Here is a 19,558-nt window from a genome sequence, read left to right on the forward strand (position 1 = left end):
TATATAAGCACAGGAAAATTCCACATTGCTACAAGTCCAGTAATCCACTCCTATTACCAATTAATTTGCTCTTTCAAATGGGATGTCACTTGGATCGTAACTCGTAAGTGTTAATACTGACCATCATTGTCTATTAAGTCAATTTTCTCAATCTCATTCTGAAATCTTTCTTCTTCCATTACTTTTTCAATATCTCTTCTGCTAAATGGAGACTGATTCTTAATCTAACAGCAATTATCTTTCAAAAACGCTTAGTTCTTTTTTCATTGCTTATCATCCTGGCATGGTTTCACCCACAAATTGAGGAATTCCAATTATCTACGCATATTGCTCTCTTCACTTAAAACAAATCAGCTACATTGTCACACACACACACCTCATTGACCACAAATACCTGAGATCTAGTGAGTCAAGCATGAGTATGGAGGTCGAACAACCAATCACCGAAAAACTCAGGGTACGATGACAGAACACCATCTGAAATCTATAAGAACTAGAATAGAATCAATCAATCAGTGAACTTGATGTAACCATCAAACCTTTAATTTCTATAATCCCGTCATTTTCCGAATTTCAATTATAATGTCCACAATTAAAATTAAAATACACAATTAAAATTCAATAAATATCAAAACTATTCAATACCTAAGAGAGGAGAGACGACAATGAACGAGGGCGGCTGAGTGGGTGGCGGCGTGGGCGACGGCGTGGGAGGCGACCCTAAAAACGGAGCAGTGAGGGGAAGCAGTGAAGCGCGCAGCAGTGAGGGGAAGCTGAATTGTTCGCGCGCAGCAGTGAGGGGAAGCAGTGAACGCCGGCGCGGCAACGATGGAAGGCGGCGAAGCAACGACGGCAGTGCCGCCGGTGAGAACAAAGCAGCTAGTGTTGGTGTTGGTGGTGGTTTCGTTGGGGAGGGCGCTAGTGTTGGTGTTAATTTGTCGAGAAATAACCTAAGTCAGATGAATATTCGTTTTGCAATTAAGGGTGAGCGCGAATTCGAAAAAAAAAATTTAGTCATTTGCATCGCAGATTTATAATTCTGCGTGGCAAATGACTCTAGGAGCATCCTAGAGTCATTTGCCACGCAGAATTATAAATCTGCGATGCACTTAATTGAGTAATTTGCGTCGCAGATTTATAATTCTGCGTGGCAAATGACTCTAGGGTGCTCCTAGAGTCATTTGCCACGCAGAATTATAAATCTGCGATGCAAATGACTAAATTTTATGCTAAAATTTGTTATTTGCTTCGCATGTTCAGAATGGCGTGGCAAATGCGGGGATGTAAATAAGCCTTTTTCCACTAGTGCACAATAGTGAATTACCTGTATTGCCCTCAATTTCCTTCATATTAATTTTTTTGTCTTTTCCTTAAGAATAGTGTACTTACGTTTATAACCTTTGGCTTAATGTTGACACGTTTTTTTCTTTCTTTGGGATGACTAGATGAGATCTTCACCTACGCAACCCCTTTCATTTTCGAACCAAGCTCTCGTCTATTGCATTTCACAAATTATAATTTTCTTTTTTCTAAAAAAATTCTAGGGGTAACAACATAAACTGTGTTTATCATATTTGACTTTTCTAAAATGTTTTAAGACTTTAAGAAAACATGATTATAGAGTGTGGCTACGATTTGTAGGCTTGGTTCTTTGTTTGGCTCAGGTCTCAGGATATGTTTATGGCATGGACTCATTATCAAATTTCAGAAAACATTTTTTTTAGAATTTACCATAATTTTGTAAATATCGATCTTTTACGCAATGTTTGGGGGATCGTGCGCGCTAGCGCACGGTCCAACAACTACTGAGTAAAAAAGACTCTTTGGTACACCTAAAGGGGGTTCGGATCCTCTGGAGTTATTAGATAACTCTATATTATAGATTTGGTAAAATCTCAACCATCCAATATAGTGAATGGCTAGATTACATTCCACATCATTAAAGTTTGGGAAAAACACACAAAACATCAAACTACTCCGTATGTTTTAGCTAAATACTATTTTTTTTTTAAAGCACCACCATGGCAACATCCTGCATTCATGCGTCAAATTACCATTGTAGATTTGTCGGCTGATCGACACATTCCCACCCCCAACAACTACAGACTACAAAAATACTCTCCATTACGCGTTAGGATCCTCTAGAGTTGGAGAGAACTCTAACTTGTAGAGTTGAACGAATCTTGGCCTTCTACCAGAATTAATGGCTAAGATTGTCCCACTAACTCAATTTAATTAAAAAAAACAGCATTCTCCTTCCCCGGCCTGATTCACATAATTAATTAATCATTCATTCTTCATCATCATAGATCACCTTGCTGGAAACTCATTTCATTACTCAAATACAAATTCCATGTTTCTTCCTCTCTCAGACCTCCACCATTTCCCATTACCAGGCGATGTAATCGCCGGCCACCTCTCCTCCCTCACCACCCAATTGACTTTTCCTCAGTAACTCAATAATTAATCACACCCTCCTCTCTCGGAACACATCGCCACCAGTATTCAAATTGGATGAATCTTTAAAAATATTCCCCCAAACCCCCCTTTATTTTCCATTAATTCAACAGGACAGTCACCATTAATAAAGTCGTCGTCTGTCATATCACTCATATATGGATGAACTGTGGTGGTGCTAGAGGAGGGAAAGAGAGTAATTGGAAATTAGAAGGGGACGGTAATGGAGGGGTTCGGATCCTCTGGAGTTATGAGATAACTCTATATTATAGATTTGGTAAAATCTCAACCATCCAATATAGTGAATGGCTAGATTACATTCCACATCATTAAAGTTTGGGAAAAACACACAAAACATCAAACTACTCCGTATGTTTTAGCTAAATACTATTTTTTTTTAAAAGCACCACCATGGCAACATCCTGCATTCATGCGTCAAATTACCATTGTAGATTTGTCGGCTGATCGACACATTCCCACCCCCAACAACTACAGACTACAAAAATACTCTCCATTACCGTCCCCTTCTAATTTCCAATTACTCTCTTTCCCTCCTCTAGCACCACCACAGTTCATCCATATATGAGTGATATGACAGACGACGACTTTATTAATGGTGACTGTCCTGTTGAATTAATGGAAAATAAAGGGGGGTTTGGGGGAATATTTTTAAAGATTCATCCAATTTGAATACTGGTGGCGATGTGTTCCGAGAGAGGAGGGTGTGATTAATTATTGAGTTACTGAGGAAAAGTCAATTGGGTGGTGAGGGAGGAGAGGTGGCCGGCGATTACATCGCCTGGTAATGGAAAATGGTGGAGGTCTGAGAGAGGAAGAAACATGGAATTTGTATTTGAGTAATGAAATGAGTTTCCAGCAAGGTGATCTATGATGATGAAGAATGAATGATTAATTAATTATGTGAATCGGGCCGGGGAAGGAGAATGCTGTTTTTTTTTAATTAAATTGAGTTAGTGGCACTAGTGGAAAAAGGGTCATTTGCATCGCACTTTTAAGCACATTTGCGTCGCACATCGTGCGTGGCAAAAGCTCTCGACGCAAATGACTAAAAGTCATTTGCGTCGCACATTTGTGCGACGCAAATGAACCTTATTTGCGTCGCACATTTAGCAAATGTGCGTTGCAAATGACTTTTCAGCACCATGCCTGAAAAGTCATTTGCAACGCACATTAGCTAAATGTGCGACGCAAATGACTTTTCAGCACCATGCCTAAAAAGTCATTTGCAACGCACATTAGCTAAATGTGCGACGCAAATGACTTTTAGGCGAAAAAAAAAAAGTCATTTGCCACGCACATTAGCTAAATGTGCGTTGCAAATGACTTTTTTTTTTAAAAAAAAAATCGTTTTTTAATATTTTAGTTACAACCCAATAAAAGGCAAATTCACCATAGATCACCCAACATGTTGATAACCTAACTACACTTTTAACATAAAAGTTTAAGTGAACCATAAACGAATGAGGCCCAAGATATCATTCAAGCAGATGAAAAAAACTCCATTGTCAGACCAAAATCAAACAAATTACAGCGTTCGTGCGACACTAAGACAAACAGGGAGGACTTCTCCTGGACGCTTCAAAATTTCAATTACCAAATCAATTTGAGAGTTGAGATCATGCTTGGATAAGCAACTTCCCATGACACACGTAGCACGCAGCGTCAGCGTCAGCGTATTCAAAGACAAATGAGGGAACCATTCAAGAGTCCCAAGAGCAAGATCAAAGGCGACAATTCTCACAAGTTTAGCGGATTGAAGAGCAATTGTTACCGAGTTTGTTTCCCTTTCTCAAGTTTTAACTTTTCAGTTCTCCTACAATAAAAATTTAGAAATTCATTAATTATCTGAACAGCTTGTTTTCAGTCTCAAGAAATGATTCAAACCTACCCAGATCAACAAAAAAACTAACATTAGGTTCATATTTCTCACTAACTGCGCCACCTTTTTGTTTCTGGAATTGGATGTACCGCAATGTGCTTGCAAAGAAAGCTTCAGCAGCAGAATCTGTTGCCGCATTATCACTTTGCATCTCTGTAGTAATTAATTCCATTAGATCCTGGATTGTATTGACGGTGATTTGGTTGTTTCCCTTCTCAAAAACAGTTAACATCTGCAAAGAGCACATATTCACAGCATAAAAAGCCTTCCATTAGTATTGTATATTCTTCTTCCATTCTTTATTACAGCAACATAATCTCCAAGAGACGTAAGTTCAAAATTACAACTTACGCTTTAGTCCAACTCTGAATCTACATAGATTCAGATTTTAGGATTGGTTATCCAAGTCACATAAAAAGACAAGTCCCATACCAATTTAGTATGTAGTCTCCCGACTCTAAGAAATAGATCGATTCAGTGGCAGCTAACATCTAAGAAGAAGTACCACAAACTCTTACAAGCAACATACCAAAGTGAATGCCATAAATTTTGAATCAAATCCCATACTTGCATCAGATTTCCAAGAACATCAATATATGAAAGAGCTACTGCAAACTACAACAAAGCCTCATAGGAACGCTGAACAAACAAACTCAGACCCTAACTTTCCAAAGAAAAACCCATCCAAATTCTACTAGTAAACCAATTAAAAAGAATAGTTGAAAGCTAACCATCAAAAGAACTTATATTACTAAGAATTGGACATGGAAAACAATTGAAAAAGTCTTACTTATTTCAAAAAGTAACAAAGAATGTTACAGAGTTCACTACTGGACACTGGGACAGTCCGCAATTATGCATATTTGTACTAGTGTTTGTTAGCCTTGAAATTTTGGATTATATGACGAGGATAGAAGACAAATTCAGTACATATTAGCAAAGGTGTACCTGAATATCATAGGCAGGTTCAGGGCGGAAGGTTCAGGGCAATGAACCGGCAAAAACCAATAAGACTTGAGTATGTGTTAGGGTCCCTGATGAGTTTTCTCCAAACCATGATCAGTATCAGCCTTGTCATGACGCTAGCAGGAGGCATGTTTCAGCTTCTTATCATGTGCACGAGGTCCCATAAACTGTCACGAAACAGAGAAGCATTATGTTACCATTAGTTTTTGAGTAACAAACATACAAAGACATGTTCAGGATTCAGAAAAATAGCAACATTAGTGGATATTATATAGAGCAACAGACGATGAACTAACTTGCTGCACTAAACACAAAACTTCAGCACAATTTTGAGAATATATAGAGCAGCGTCAGGTGACCTGAATCCATGGCAGCAGTACTATTGGTACTCAGAAACAGCAGCTAAGAACAACAGACAACCAAATACAATAAAGGATCACCCCAACTCTGAACAAGTATCTTAAAATACTACCCGTTTCCTCTCCACAAAAGAGTTACAAAGAACGAGCTAACTCGGGTTCTTTGATTATCAACACATGTATACACTTGAATTATAGGCCAATGTTACAGTAGAACACATAGAAGTACACTCAAGTAAACGATTAGGCAAATTAAGTCCAATGACTCCGTAGATATAATTGGCGGGGGGGGGGGGGTGGCTTACTTGCTCTCTGTGAACCTAGGGCTAGGGCGTAAGCACTTCAGGTAGCCATCCCAAGGAACCTTTTTCAGGCCTGCTCTATGAGAGATCATGTCTCTGACCCTGCAAAAAGAAATAGATACAATAGGCAACAAATTGATCCGGTATCCAACATAACATGTCTATAAAAATGTACCAGAGAGAGAAATATTCATTCACCTCTCGGCAAATTCGATGGGAGTCTCTCCAGGTTTTATTGTTTGGGGCTCTAGATACCAAACATCACAAACAACGGCCCAAGATGTCATTAGCTGAAGCAGGTGTGTATTAAATGACTCCCTGCATATACATAGTTCAGAATTTCCCCAAGATAACCAGACATTCAAAAGAGCAAAGCTATCAAAGATTACCAAACAAATTTTCAGCATGAATTTTTATGTTATCCAATCCACACAACGAGAAACTATTTTATTATATGCTCTGGATAATCAAATAAACAAATTAAACAGAAGACTAGTGAATACATGTATTCCATGATAAATCTGTAGAGTAGAAAATTAGAATATGTAATTAATCTCTTTTAATTAAATGTAAAATTAACAAATCTAGCAATTCAACAGCAATATAAAAAAAAAGGTCACAGTACATCAAATTCAATTCAACACTTAATTTATCATCAAATTCAAATCAATCACTTAATTTATCATCAAATGCACAGGCGCACAACGAAACTCATATAAAAAATTGAAAAAAAATACTTGAATTCACAAACTAACCAACATAACTAAACCACAAATTCATATTAAAAAAATTCAGAGCAAATTAATTAAACATGGAAATCAAGATAGGACATAGAATATACCTGAGCATCAAGGTAGCCAAGGACGGGCGACGAGTTAAACTAGAGCTCCAACACCAACAATTCGTGATCCAGTAGTGTGGTGTGTTTCACAACCTTAAAAAACTAAGCCTTTCTGCTTCAGGATGTAACCTTTCTCCCCGCGCCGAAACCTAGGGTTTCGCCCCTCTTCCCATTTTCGCAGAGCTCGAATTTTCAGAATAAATAGAAAGGGGCGGCTTGGTGAGAGAAGACTTCGAATGGATAAGGTTGATTCTGAATTTTTGAAGGTGAGATGGGAGGTGTTGGAGTTCTGGCAATGGAGATTTGGAAAGGAGGAGGAGAGAGAAGGAGAGGAGGCGAAAAATTTGTTCGACCTGGATCTATGCGAGAAAATAAATGAAAAAATATAAAAGGGTCACTTGCGTTGTTCAATTATACGCGTGTGTCATTTGCATCGCAGATTTGTAAATCTGCGTGGCAAATGACTCTAGGATGCTCCTAGAGTCATTTGCCACGCAGATTTGTAAATCTGCGACGCACTTGATTGAGTCATTTGCCTCGCAGCTTTGTTAATCTGCGATGCAAATGACTCTGGGGGGCATCCTAGAGTCATTTGCCTCGCAGTTTAACAAAGCTGCGACGCAAATGAGTAAATTTTATGCTAAAATTTGTTATTTGCATCACATGTTCAGAATGGCGTGGCAAATGCGGGGATGCAAATAAGCCTTTTTCCACTAGTGTGGGACAATCTTAGCCATTAATTCTGGTAGAAGGCCAAGATTCGTTCAACTCTACAAGTTAGAGTTCTCTCCAACTCTAGAGGATCCTAACGCAACTAAAGGTAGGTGTGCTCACTCGATCAGCTAATATTTCGTCTATTTTAAAAGGTACATTTGTAACAAATTAACTTTTACGCTTGTAATGTATGAGTTTTTTCATTAATATCAAATTTTGATATTTACAAAATTTATATTTTGTATAGAACTATTTGAATTTAATTTTGAATTTAATAGTCTAAAAATCACTATAAACTTTTGTATCTTTAACGACAACCTAATAACGACGGTTCAAAAATTCCGTCACAAAAGCCTTTTGCGACGGGACTGATAACCAAACGAATACGGGAACAACCGTCGCAAATGTCTTTTACGACGTGTTAACGACGAATTTTTTTTTATTAATGACGACTCCTGTTTATGACGGGTTTGCGACAGGAAATCTCGTCGTTAATCAACAATTATTGACTTTTAATGACGGGATTTTCCGTCGTTAATCAACTACTTAGTTTGTACTATGCTTTGACTTTATATTTTGGATAAATCCTCCCACTAACCAAACACGGACTCGGTCTACATGGTTGATTTTCCTTTTAATATCTATATAGTCCTATAGATACCGAAGATAGTTATCGGAGAGATGAAGCTATATGTTGATTTAAAGGGAACGGAAATGATAAAGGTCGCAACATGCGACCTTTAAGCCGTGTCACAATGATGACATGGCATGCTTATGTGTCATCATTTAAATAAGAAACTAAAATATTTAACTTATATATTCTATTATACATGTTTTAAAATAAGGTAGGAAAATCTTAATATTCCAATATGTTTTCTTCTTATGTGATTTAAAGGGAATTGTTAGGAAATAAACACAACTTAGTTAAGTTGACAAAAATCCGAAACGGACTTGTTTGATTTAATATCTTGTTTCCTAGTTTAATTAGAATTGTAATTAGGAAAGTAGATATATTTTAGTATGTAACAATCTCTAGAATTATTTGGACTTGGGGAGCCAGCATAATTCTAGTAGACGTGGGTTTCTAGTTTAGCCTATAAAAGGGGGTTTAGGCCTAGCTAGAAAATAAGAGAGGAAAAATACATTGGTGAGAGAAATCATCAATGGAGGGGTTATTGTGTTATTTTGCAGGAACTTAATAATACGATAATATTTGAGGGGAGGAAATCTAAAGTTCCTCATAAACATTGCAGGGTTTGTTCCTAATCGTTCTTGGCAGACGTTTGGTTATAACAGAAACGAAAATGATAAAGGTCGCAACATGCGACCTTTAACCCGTGTCACAATGATGACATGGCATGTTTATGTGTCATCATTTAAATAAGAAACTAAAATATTTAACTTATATAACCTATTATACATGTTTCAGAAAAAAGGAAGGAAAATCTTAATATTCTAATTTGTTTCCTTCTTTATATTGATTACCTTATTTACATATTTTCATAGTAAAAATATTGCATTGATAGTAAAAATATTCTGATGACGCATAATTTATGTGGCGCCTATATATACCAATTAAACTGCGACACGTAAGATTGCGACAACTAAATATTGTCGCAACTTGCGACCTCTATCATCACCCTAATCTATATAGTCCTATAGATACCGAAGATAGTTATCGGAGATATGAAGCTATATGTGATTTAAAGGGAATGTTCGGTTTATTGCACTATGTTCGCAACCAAATGCACATTCACGCACTTGCTCTAACACTATAATTAAGCAATTCCTTATGATAATGGTAATATATTAAGGCCCTGTTCTGTTCACCTTATTTCCATTTGTTTCAGGAAAAATAAGTTCAGATAAGTTCAGATAAGATAAGTTCAAGAAAAATAAAGGTTGGCCAAATATAATTTATAACTAAAATAAGTTTTGATAAGTTCTAATAAGTTCAGATAAGATAAGTTCAGTTAAGTTCAGTTAAGTTCAGATAAAATAAGTTTAGAAAAAATAAGTGGAAATCAGGTAAATAGAACGCAACCTTAAAATGCAAACACCTTGTGATTAATTTACGTATTGGCTTGACACATCAAGCTTTCAAATGAATGACTTTTTATTTTGGGCCTGGCCGTGCAAAACAAGAGAAGTTATACACTTTGAACCTAAAAGTAGAATATATTGCAAAACTAATTAGTGATGGAAGAAGTAGCTCCCAAGCTTATAAGTTGGTTATTATCTTCATTCTCCTTTGATATGAGATAACTCAACGTTTGAATATTTTCGTATCTGGTCTCAACACAAACTGCTTCTAATTAATTTGAAAATCATTAAATAGTTAGCTATAATATTTGGGCTACATGTTTGCTTCTGATTTGAAACTCATTAAATAATTAGCTATAATATTTAGGCTATATAGTTTAACAACATTGATTGAAGCGGGGTCAAACTGATAAATTGACTGAAATTGAAAAGGGAGTAGCGGAAAATGATAAGGTGATGACACTAAAAAAAGTAACCGATGAAATGAGTTGTTTGGTAAATTTTATTATTTGAGGAGCTTTATTTTTTAAAATTAACAATAAAAATTGTTGAATCACGTGCGGTCCACATGTGAGTTGTCCCACGTTAGAGAAAGATGAGAGAAAATTTCATCTTATGAGCTTGTGGAGTCACTCACACTATTACCAATTGGTTTTAGTGTGGAACCGAATCTCCTCTTCCATATTAGGTTGTCCATGCTCATTTCATATTTCTCTAAAATTTAACAAAACATGGTATGGATATATTAAATGGAAAATCTAATGGTCTTTAAATTGAGATATATATTTTGGTGCAAATGAGCCATTTAAATTGCGCATGAATTCTTAGGGTTGAAGTTAGTCTTGACCTAATTCAACTAGCTAATTGTAGACGAGAAGCTGAAATAGATGTGAAACCGTATATATAGATCTCCATCAATATACCAACTTGCATATTGGAGTAGAATACGAAAATGCCTAAAACCTAACATATGGATAAATTTGCCCCTATAAGTACCACTACAAAAATTTGTATCTTTTATGACAACCTAATAACGAGGGGTAAAAATCCCGTCGTAAAAAGGCTTTTGCGGCGGGGATAACAACCCAATAAAGACGGGAACAACCGTCGTAAATGTCTTTTACGATGGGTTAATGACGGGATTTTTCATTAACGACGGCCCCCTTTTATGACGGGTTCGCGACGGAAAATTCCGTCGTTAATCAACAATTATTGGCCTTTAGCAACGGGATTTCCCGTCGTTAATAGTACAATTTCTTGTAGTGTACATAGGTAGACAAACTAATTAGAGAAACTTTTGTGTAAGACCGTCTTACGGTAAGACCGCCTTGTTGGCAGCCATGTTGGCAGCCATGTTGGCGCATGTGTGACATCATGCTGACGTCAGCATATATATTTTTTTTAAAAAAAATTTAAAAAAAAATTCCAAATTTTTTTTTCCAAATTTTTTTTTTTCAAAAACTTTTTTTATTTTTTTTTCAGGCTTAACTAATTGGACTTCAGACTTAACTAATGGGATTTCAAGCTTAACTAATTGGATTTCATGCTTAACTAATTGGATTTCAGGCTTAAATTATTATTTTTCCGAAAACAAAATTTTGAATTTTTTTTATTCGAAAATTAAAATTTTCAATTTTTTGGTACTAACTAAACTAGTGTAAAACATAACTAAAAGTAATAATATCATCACTAATTGAATAACAAAATAGTTAAACTTATGAGTCGAATAGTTATTATTTTAAAACAAACTTATTATTAACTAAAACTCATAAAATCTTAACTAATCGATTATATTGCTTAACTAATTGATTATGTTGCTTAACTAATTGGTTTCAGTGCTTAACTAATTGATTTCGTTGCATAACTAATTGTTTTCATTGCATAACTAATTAAATTTCAGGCTTAACTAATTGATTTCGTTGCTTAACTAATTGGTTACAATGCGTAACTAATTTGTTACATTGCTTAACTAATTAGATTGCTTAATTAATTGAAATTCGTTGTCTGAAACTCAGGATTACGTAAATAAAACTTTAAAAATCTTAACTAGAACTCCTGAAATCATAACTAAAACTCGAAAAATCTTAACTAATACTTATAAAGTGTTAACTAAAACTCATAAAATCTTAACTTAAACTCATAAAGTCTAAAATATAACTCATAACTCGTAACTAAAACCAATAAAATTTTAACTAAAACCCTAAATTAAGACTCAAAAGTACGTAACTAAACCTAAAAAATCTTCACTAAAACCTAAAAAATCTTGACTAAAACGTAAAAAATCGTAACTAAAACATAGAAAATCTTAACTAAAGCTCTGAAATTATTTTCATGAAATTCGTAAATACGTAACTAAAACTCAAAAAATCTTAACTAAAACCACGAAAATCGTAACTAAAACTAGGAAATGTTAACTAAAACTCAAAAAATCACTAAATATAACAAAAATATAATTAAACTAAAAATTGACTTGAATGCAAACAGATATAAATAAAAAAATTTATTTATCAACTAAACCGAAATTATTCATTACTAAAACAAAATTGACCAAAACTATTGCATAGTGATCATTAACTAATTCCTAGAGTGAAGCAACGATCTTGCAATCAACTGCTCCATTATGAACTATCGGAACCCCATCTTCTTCGGATAAATCGTCGATCACTTCAACCATCTCCTACGCAATCAGTTGCTCCATCAACTGAACTATTGGAACCCATTCTTCTCCAGATAAGTCGTCGATCACTTCAGCCACCAGTCGCAGCATTGCGAAGAGCCAACAACAGCCTCGTTTCTTCGCAGACACCAAGCAGACCTGTACAACAGACCTGTACAACAAAAACTAATCGAATTCAATCTAATTGACATAAAAACCTAATTAAATTCAATCTAATTGACATAAAACCTAATTAAATTCAATCTAATTGACATAAAAACCTAATCGAATTCAATCTAATTGACATAAAAACCTAATCAAATTCAAACCGAAAAACCTAATCGAAATCATCACCAGATCAGGCCAAACTAGCATCAACAGATCGGGGTGAATAGATCTCCGACAAGTCAATCGACGAATCAAAAGTAGGTCCAACAACAAAATCGGCAACCGAACCTAGCTTCAACCATCAAAATCGACAACAATAAAAAAACGAATTACATACCTTGAAGATTTAGTTAGAGCGAGAGAGAAGCCGGAAATTTATAGGTTGCCGAAGGAGATTAGATTTCCGACAACCTTCGATGGCGACGGCGGCAACGTCGGATTCTCCTTACTCTCTTTCCTTCGCCACTCTGGTTCTCGCTTCCCCATCCCGCCGGCCACCAGGATCTGCCGCTGCATAACACCGCAATCGACTTCGCTGGTCGCCGTCGCCTCATTCACGTCCCCAACCACCACCTCGAGCCACACAATAAACCACTAGATCTCGTTTCACCACTGCGCGCCTCCTTGCACGGTGCCAGTAGCTCGTAGCCGATCACCGCCATTGCATCCCCTTCGTGGACCACCTCTTGGTGGTGGTGGCCATGGAATTAGTTTTGAGTTTCGAGGAGAGAGAAAGAGGGCAGGTGTTTTGAGGAGAGATAGAGACACAGAGAGTTTTGAGGAGAGAGAGAGAAACCGAGGGTTGTGAGGAGAGAGAAATTAGAATTGGTATTATATATTTTCAGAAAATAAAATTAAAACAAAGTTGATATTATGCTGACATCAGTAATGACATGGCAATAAGGTGACAACAAGGCGGTCTTTCCTGTAAGACCGCCATTCCATCCTATTTTAATTAAAGTTAGAGATCATGGGGACAACGTAGATAATTACCATTGTCTACGTGCACAAATAATATACAAGTACTACGTACTATTCTAATAAGTAAAGATCGTATAAAGTTCTAAGAGTAGTGGAGGTCCATAATACACCAGTTAAATAATTACCATCTAATTAATGTTAATATAATTCCACCCTGGAAAATGATCGTTACATTTATTTCCAATAACATAAATTTTAAAAGACGAATTGAATTTAACCCAACAAACAGGCTATAAGAGACGTTTTTGGTAAGTCTTTGTCACGTTTTAAGGGACTAAAAAATGAGTCAACTTGAAATTGTGTGTCTCATGCTGTCAATCCATGCATGGCCTCCCACTAAGTTTCCCTCTTCTTTTCTTTTTCCCTCCACCATCCAAATTTGGCACCCTATTCTTTACCCCCCTCAAAACCATAATTTCTCCAAAATTTTCTCTCTCTTCCTCAAATCCAATCATCCAAAAAAAAAAACTTTTCTCAAACTTATTGTTTCCCAAATCAAGAATCTATATCAAAAAACACCATAATTTCCTTGGTTGTCTTTGATTTAATGCTTGATGCATTTACAATAGAAATCTAAGGGAGATTCTCCTAGAGGTTTTCGTGTGTAACGTACAAGCTTAATACGTTATTAGCCCTTTTTCAATTTTAAGGTACGTACGCCACTGTGAAAGCCACAATGCCGAGCAAATTGAGAAGGGCAATCGCGGCCATGAAGGACCAAACGAGCATTAGCTTGGCCAAGGTTGGAGGAGCGGAGTCCTCAACGCTCGAAGTAGCAATTCTAAAGGCTACAACTCACGACGAGATACCAGTGGATGAGAGATATATAACGGAAATCCTCCGTATTGTGTGCTCAAATAGATCCTATGCGGGGTCTTGTGCACGAGCTTTAGGACGCCGCATAGGCAGGACCCGAAATTGGGTCGTGGCGTTAAAGTCACTCATGATAGTCCTTCGGGTCTTTCAAGATGGGGACCCACATTTTCCAAAGGAAATCCTCCATGCTATGAAACGAGGGTACAAGATCCTTAATCTTAACTCTTTCCGTGATGACTCCTCTACTTCTTGCCCTTGGGATTTCACGGCCTTTGTCCGCACCTTCGCCCTTTACCTTGATGAGCGTCTCGATTGCTTCCTCACCGGAAAGCTTCAACGGCGTAAATCCTACAGTGAATCTGGCCGTAGCAAGGGTTATTCAAGGAAAAATGAGCCTATTGTCCGTGACATGAAGCCGAGTGTGCTCCTTGACAGGTATATCATTATCTCCAAATTATTTTCCGTTAAAAAAAAAAAAAAAAAAACAGATTTTATATCTTGTTAAATTGTACGTAGTACTCCGTAATATTTTGTGGACGACTCGACGTACGTGTTGTTTGCATGAGTTGACATTATACCTTTATAGGGTGTTTGGAAAATCTAATTTGAAATATTATTTGATCATCCTTAAATTAAACACATTTGCAGAGATAATTGGTTAATGTTGGTAGAATTTGCAATGAAATGCACAATAGGGAAATTAATTATCAGCAATATGTTTTGAAAAATTAGTGCACCATAACTTGTATCTTTTCCGAGTAATTCCTTTTTTTTTTGGCTAATAAGGTAGAGTTGGCTGTTGAGCAAAAAAGTGGTAATGGGTTGGGCCGTGTATCATGCCGAGCCAACGTGTCCTGAGTCTAAACCGATCGATCCGGCTCATACCAAGCCCACTTGTTTCGTGACAGGTCAAATCAGATTGAAATTTTAAAAAGTCGGTTAAGACCCATCCGAAGCCCGCGTGCCCTAGGGTTGTGTCTTCTGCCTAAACCTAATTTCACTAAAATTAACATGATTTGTCATGTCGTGGCATGTCTTTTTATGTTTCTTCCAGAAATATGTGACACCCACCGAACTCATGGCCCACGACTTTGTACTCGTGTCGGGCCATTTTTACCCTTGTCTCGGGCCGGCTCAGTGCCATCTAAGCCTTTGCAAATGTTGCTTTAGGGCGAGTGAAATGGTTAGAAACTCATTGTTTAGTAAAACTAATTTGAGATTGGATATACTTGTACTTGTTCTCACGTTAGGATCATATTAAATTAATTAAAACTATCCCATTATTCTCATAGATTATGCAATGGTGTTTGAAATTCACACAGGATCTTACACTGGCAGAAGCTACTAGACCGTGCAATCGCCACCCAACCCACAGGTGCAGCTCGAACCAACCAAGTAGTCCTAACAAGCCTCTACGCAATAGTCCAGGAAACATTCGACCACTATCGCGACATCTCCGACGGTCTAGCCTTATTACTAGACAGTTTCTTCCATTTACAGTACAACAATTGTGTAAGCGCATTCCAAACTTGTGTTAAAGCCTCTAAGCAATTCGGCGAACTCTCCACCTTCTACGACTTATGTAAGAGCATAGGAGTTGGTAGAACTTCAGAGTACCCTAGTGTTCAAAAAGTGTCCCAAGAATTGCTAGAAACTTTACAGGAGTTTCTTAAGGATCAGTCTTCCTTCCCTGGGACCAATGGTCGTAGGACACCTGGAGGGAGTGGGCATTACCTTCCCTCATCACTTAGCCCGAACTCCGAGTTGCAGTCTGAGTATGGTGAGTCGCAGTGTACGTCGCTTGAGGATCTCATTGGTGGGAATCATGGGTTTAGCCCGGAGAGGTTTTCGGATCCGGGTCGGGAGAAACCACCACAACTAGAAGAATCTTCTAGTACAAATGACAACGACAATGACAATGACAATGACAATGCTTCTGTGAGATCTGAACCAATTGATCATCGAGGGATTGGCACAGTGTTGGATCTTTTGTCGTTAGACACCCTGTCTCCTATAACCGAAAATCAAGTACACGAGTCTAATAATAAAGGACTAAATTCGATATCGGGAAAAGGTTGGGAGTTGGTTTTATTTGAAACAACAACAACAACAACAACAACAACAACAACAACAACAAATCAACCTGAGACACAAGGTACTAATGATAATGGCAATGGGTTCGAGGTGGATTTTTTCGACGATTTTAATGCTCCTAGTACCTCATCTTTGCCCAACGACAACAACTATAACCCGTTTTTACAAGATACAGTTGATTTAAATGATCCGTTTCAAGCTCAAAATAACCAAGTTGCCAACAATCTCTTTGATAGCTTCTCATCACATAACGGCTTACCGACTGATATGGTTGTTTTCGAGGGTGGAAATTCAGGCACTTTTTACTCCGAATTTCACAACGGAAGCACAGATAAGAATCTCGATTTGTACGACGACTTTGGTAGTAGAGGTAGTAATTTCAGTTCCAACACCAACATTTTGGTTACAACTCATCATAATGTAGGTAACAGCGAGCACAATCGAAGTCTTTCAACATCTGTTCTTGACAATTTTGGACAACATAATCAAAATCTTTCTGGTACGCCGCCTACTTTCAACCATGCCAATAATGTAGTACCCACGCCACATCATGCTCGGTTCGCGAGTGCTGATTTTAGCGCCTCGTCAAATGCAACTTACCTTGCTCATGGTTATGTAAGTAAACCAACAGTTCATCATGATAGATTCGGGAGTAATCTAAGTATGGCTTCATCAACTTTTTCAGATAGTTTCGATTGTTTTAACGGATATACAGGGGATGGAAATGGAAATGGAAATGGAAATCCAACAAACGCAATTGTTCCGTTTGGTCAAGTAGCGGGAAATGACGACTTCTTCTCTTCGTCGTCATCAGGTCCCAAGCTTCAAGCTACCCCTACATTTCGTGCCTCAAGTTTTGATATCGATCAAGATCAACAAAGTAGTTTGTGGAATGAGAACGATCCGTTTGAGTCGTTTCCAGCTACCACCGGGAATGCTAATGATCATCAGCAAAATATGAATGGGTCTTTAGATGAACAGGAACTGATACAGCAACAGCAATTGTGGTTACAAAATCAGAATAAGATTATGGCTAGACATTTAACATGATCATTTCAGATTTTCAGCCCATTTTATGTTGATCACATTGTATTTTGTTTTAAGTCTTTGTAACTAATTGTAGCTAGTTTGTTCTCTTTCTTGGTATATTGCCTTGTTGTAACTTGTAAATACTCACCTTAATTAGCCCCTTGTACTCCACCTGTTAATGTTCCTAACTTTGATGCCCCTGCTAAAAGTATGTTGAAGTTTTGCTATCAATTTGTAACCCAGTGCTAAAAGCTACTCGTAGAAGACCATTCTTATTTAAAGTTTGTGTACAATAAATATTCTACATTGAAATAAAAGTTGGAGTAAGTCAAAATGTTTAAAAGTTACCCTAGTGTAATGTAAAAGTTATTTTATTTTATTTTTGTGGTAAAATTTCTCGCTTTAATAAAATTTATGTATTCAAAATTACTAGGGCTGTCAATTCTCAACCCGAACCGTTGAACCCGCTGGGTTAATCCGTATCGTTAAGAACCCGAACCGTTAATAACCCGTTAATTGGAACCCGAAACTAAACCGAACCGATAATATTTAACCCGAACCCGAACCGTCTCGAAAACATTAACCCGATTAAGACCCGATACCCGATAACAAACCGCCACGCGTCAACCCGAACCGTTCCTACCCGAACCGAATGGACCCGAAAACCGTTAATGACCCGATTTATTTCAACCCGAACCGTTTCGACCCGGGAAAAACCCGTTCACAACCCGAACTGTATCAACCCGAACCGTTTACAACCCGAACTGTTTCAACCCGAACCGTTTACAACCCGAACTTTTTCAACCCGAACCGTTTACAACCCGTAACCCGTTTACTACCCGTTTAATTCAAACCGTTTATAACCCGCCTCGAAAATAAGTTTTAACTTGAAATGTTTTCCGCCATACCAAACAGAGCCGAAATGCTAAGATATCAAATGAATTAAACGAATTCATCAGCCAATTACTCCGTATTATGAAGTCCTAATTACGAGTTTTGTCACCAACTTGCAAGCTCTTTATTGTGTTGCTGCACTTGGAATGAATATTTATGTCTTAATTCCTAATGCGAGATAATTATATTAATAAAATCAACTAAATTAAAAATCAAGGAAAAAATAAAATTATGATGATTGGAATTAAAAGATTACAGTTTACAAATTTCTTTTACGTGTTATAATAAAATTATTAGATTTTGTTTCTTTTACGTGTTATAATAAAATTATTAGATTTTGTTTGAACGGTTGTTAATCAAACGAGTAACTGAACATATATTTCCAATGCTCAAGTCAAAAACTAAAGCTACCCACCATATGCTTTTATAATTTGGTTTCACTCTTAGCATTGCTATGTTTTCAATGTGGGACTCCATGTTTTGTTTAAGTCATCCTACATATTTCGTATGTTTTTATAACTTGGTTTCCCTCTTAGCATTGGCTAAAATTTCGATGTGGGACTCCATGTTTGTTTAAGAGAAAAATTCACCCTACATATTCTTATATAACTTGGTTTCAATCTTAATTTCACTGAAGTTACAATGTGGGACTTCATGTTTATTTAAAAAAATTCAAACAATGAAAGGAAATATTATTATAACAACAAGACTCTAAGTGCATTTAAATAATAAATTATTAATTAGTTTAATTCAAGAATAATCAAATATTTTAAAATATACTTCATTCCTTTTGTGAAGAAAATAGAGTACAAGAGTTTTTTCCAACCAATGTGGTACAAAATCAAACTCTATGCTGAGGGGAGGAGTAGTAGCTATTTATAAAGAAAATAAGATTGGTGCTTGTTTTCTTAACCAATGTGGGACTTTAGTGTGTAGTGGAGTATTATTTAAGGCCCAAGTTGGATTACAAACCGAATCAACCCCCTCCGAGCCAAGCTTTGACCAAGCCAAATCCGAATAGTTTGCGAGCCGTACTGGCTCGTTAGCACCCCTAACTGTATAGTTATAGTCTTGTACAATTAAATAGATGTAAACGGATCTATAGTCTCATAAAGTTATTTATATATTCACATAGTTATATAATTACTGTCATACATAGTTATATACTTGTAAACTTATAATCTCATAAATATATAGAATTAATTAGATAGTTCTAAACTAATAATCTCACAAAGTTATATACTTATATAAGTACACTATATCGTTACAGATTTATATCCTTACATAGTTATATCCTTACATAGTTATAGTTCTGTGGACTTTTAGTTCAAAATAATT

General features: G+C 36.7%; 1 protein-coding gene and 1 long non-coding RNA gene across 2 annotated transcripts; one reads left to right on the forward strand and one right to left on the reverse strand.

Moving 5' to 3' along the window:
* Positions 1 to 3,985: 3,985 nt before the first annotated feature.
* Positions 3,986 to 5,462, reverse strand: LOC130459755 (uncharacterized). Its single transcript, XR_008919352.1, has 3 exons — positions 5,306 to 5,462; positions 4,389 to 4,589; positions 3,986 to 4,291 (listed from the first exon to the last, which is right to left on the reverse strand). It is a non-coding gene; the product is annotated as an uncharacterized lncRNA (long non-coding RNA).
* An 8,335-nt stretch (positions 5,463 to 13,797) lies between these two features.
* Positions 13,798 to 17,647, forward strand: LOC110787149 (clathrin coat assembly protein AP180). Its single transcript, XM_021991720.2, has 2 exons — positions 13,798 to 14,638; positions 15,526 to 17,647. The coding sequence occupies exons 1-2, from the start codon at positions 14,064 to 14,066 to the stop codon at positions 17,345 to 17,347; spliced, it is 2,397 nt and encodes a 798-aa protein (XP_021847412.1). The 5' UTR covers positions 13,798 to 14,063; the 3' UTR covers positions 17,348 to 17,647.
* Positions 17,648 to 19,558: the final 1,911 nt, after the last annotated feature.

This window comes from Spinacia oleracea, chromosome 4 (genome assembly GCF_020520425.1).
Source record: "Spinacia oleracea cultivar Varoflay chromosome 4, BTI_SOV_V1, whole genome shotgun sequence".
In the NCBI taxonomy this organism is placed as follows: Eukaryota; Viridiplantae; Streptophyta; class Magnoliopsida; order Caryophyllales; family Amaranthaceae; genus Spinacia; species Spinacia oleracea.

Bases quoted from the DNA above. Each gene is read 5' to 3' on its own strand.
- LOC110787149 (XM_021991720.2), top strand. From the start codon at position 14,064: ATGCCGAGCAAATTGAGAAGGGCAATCGCGGCCATGAAGGACCAAACG. The intron at 14,639-15,525 runs GTATATCATTAT...AAATTCACACAG, and splicing joins CCGAGTGTGCTCCTTGACAG to GATCTTACACTGGCAGAAGC.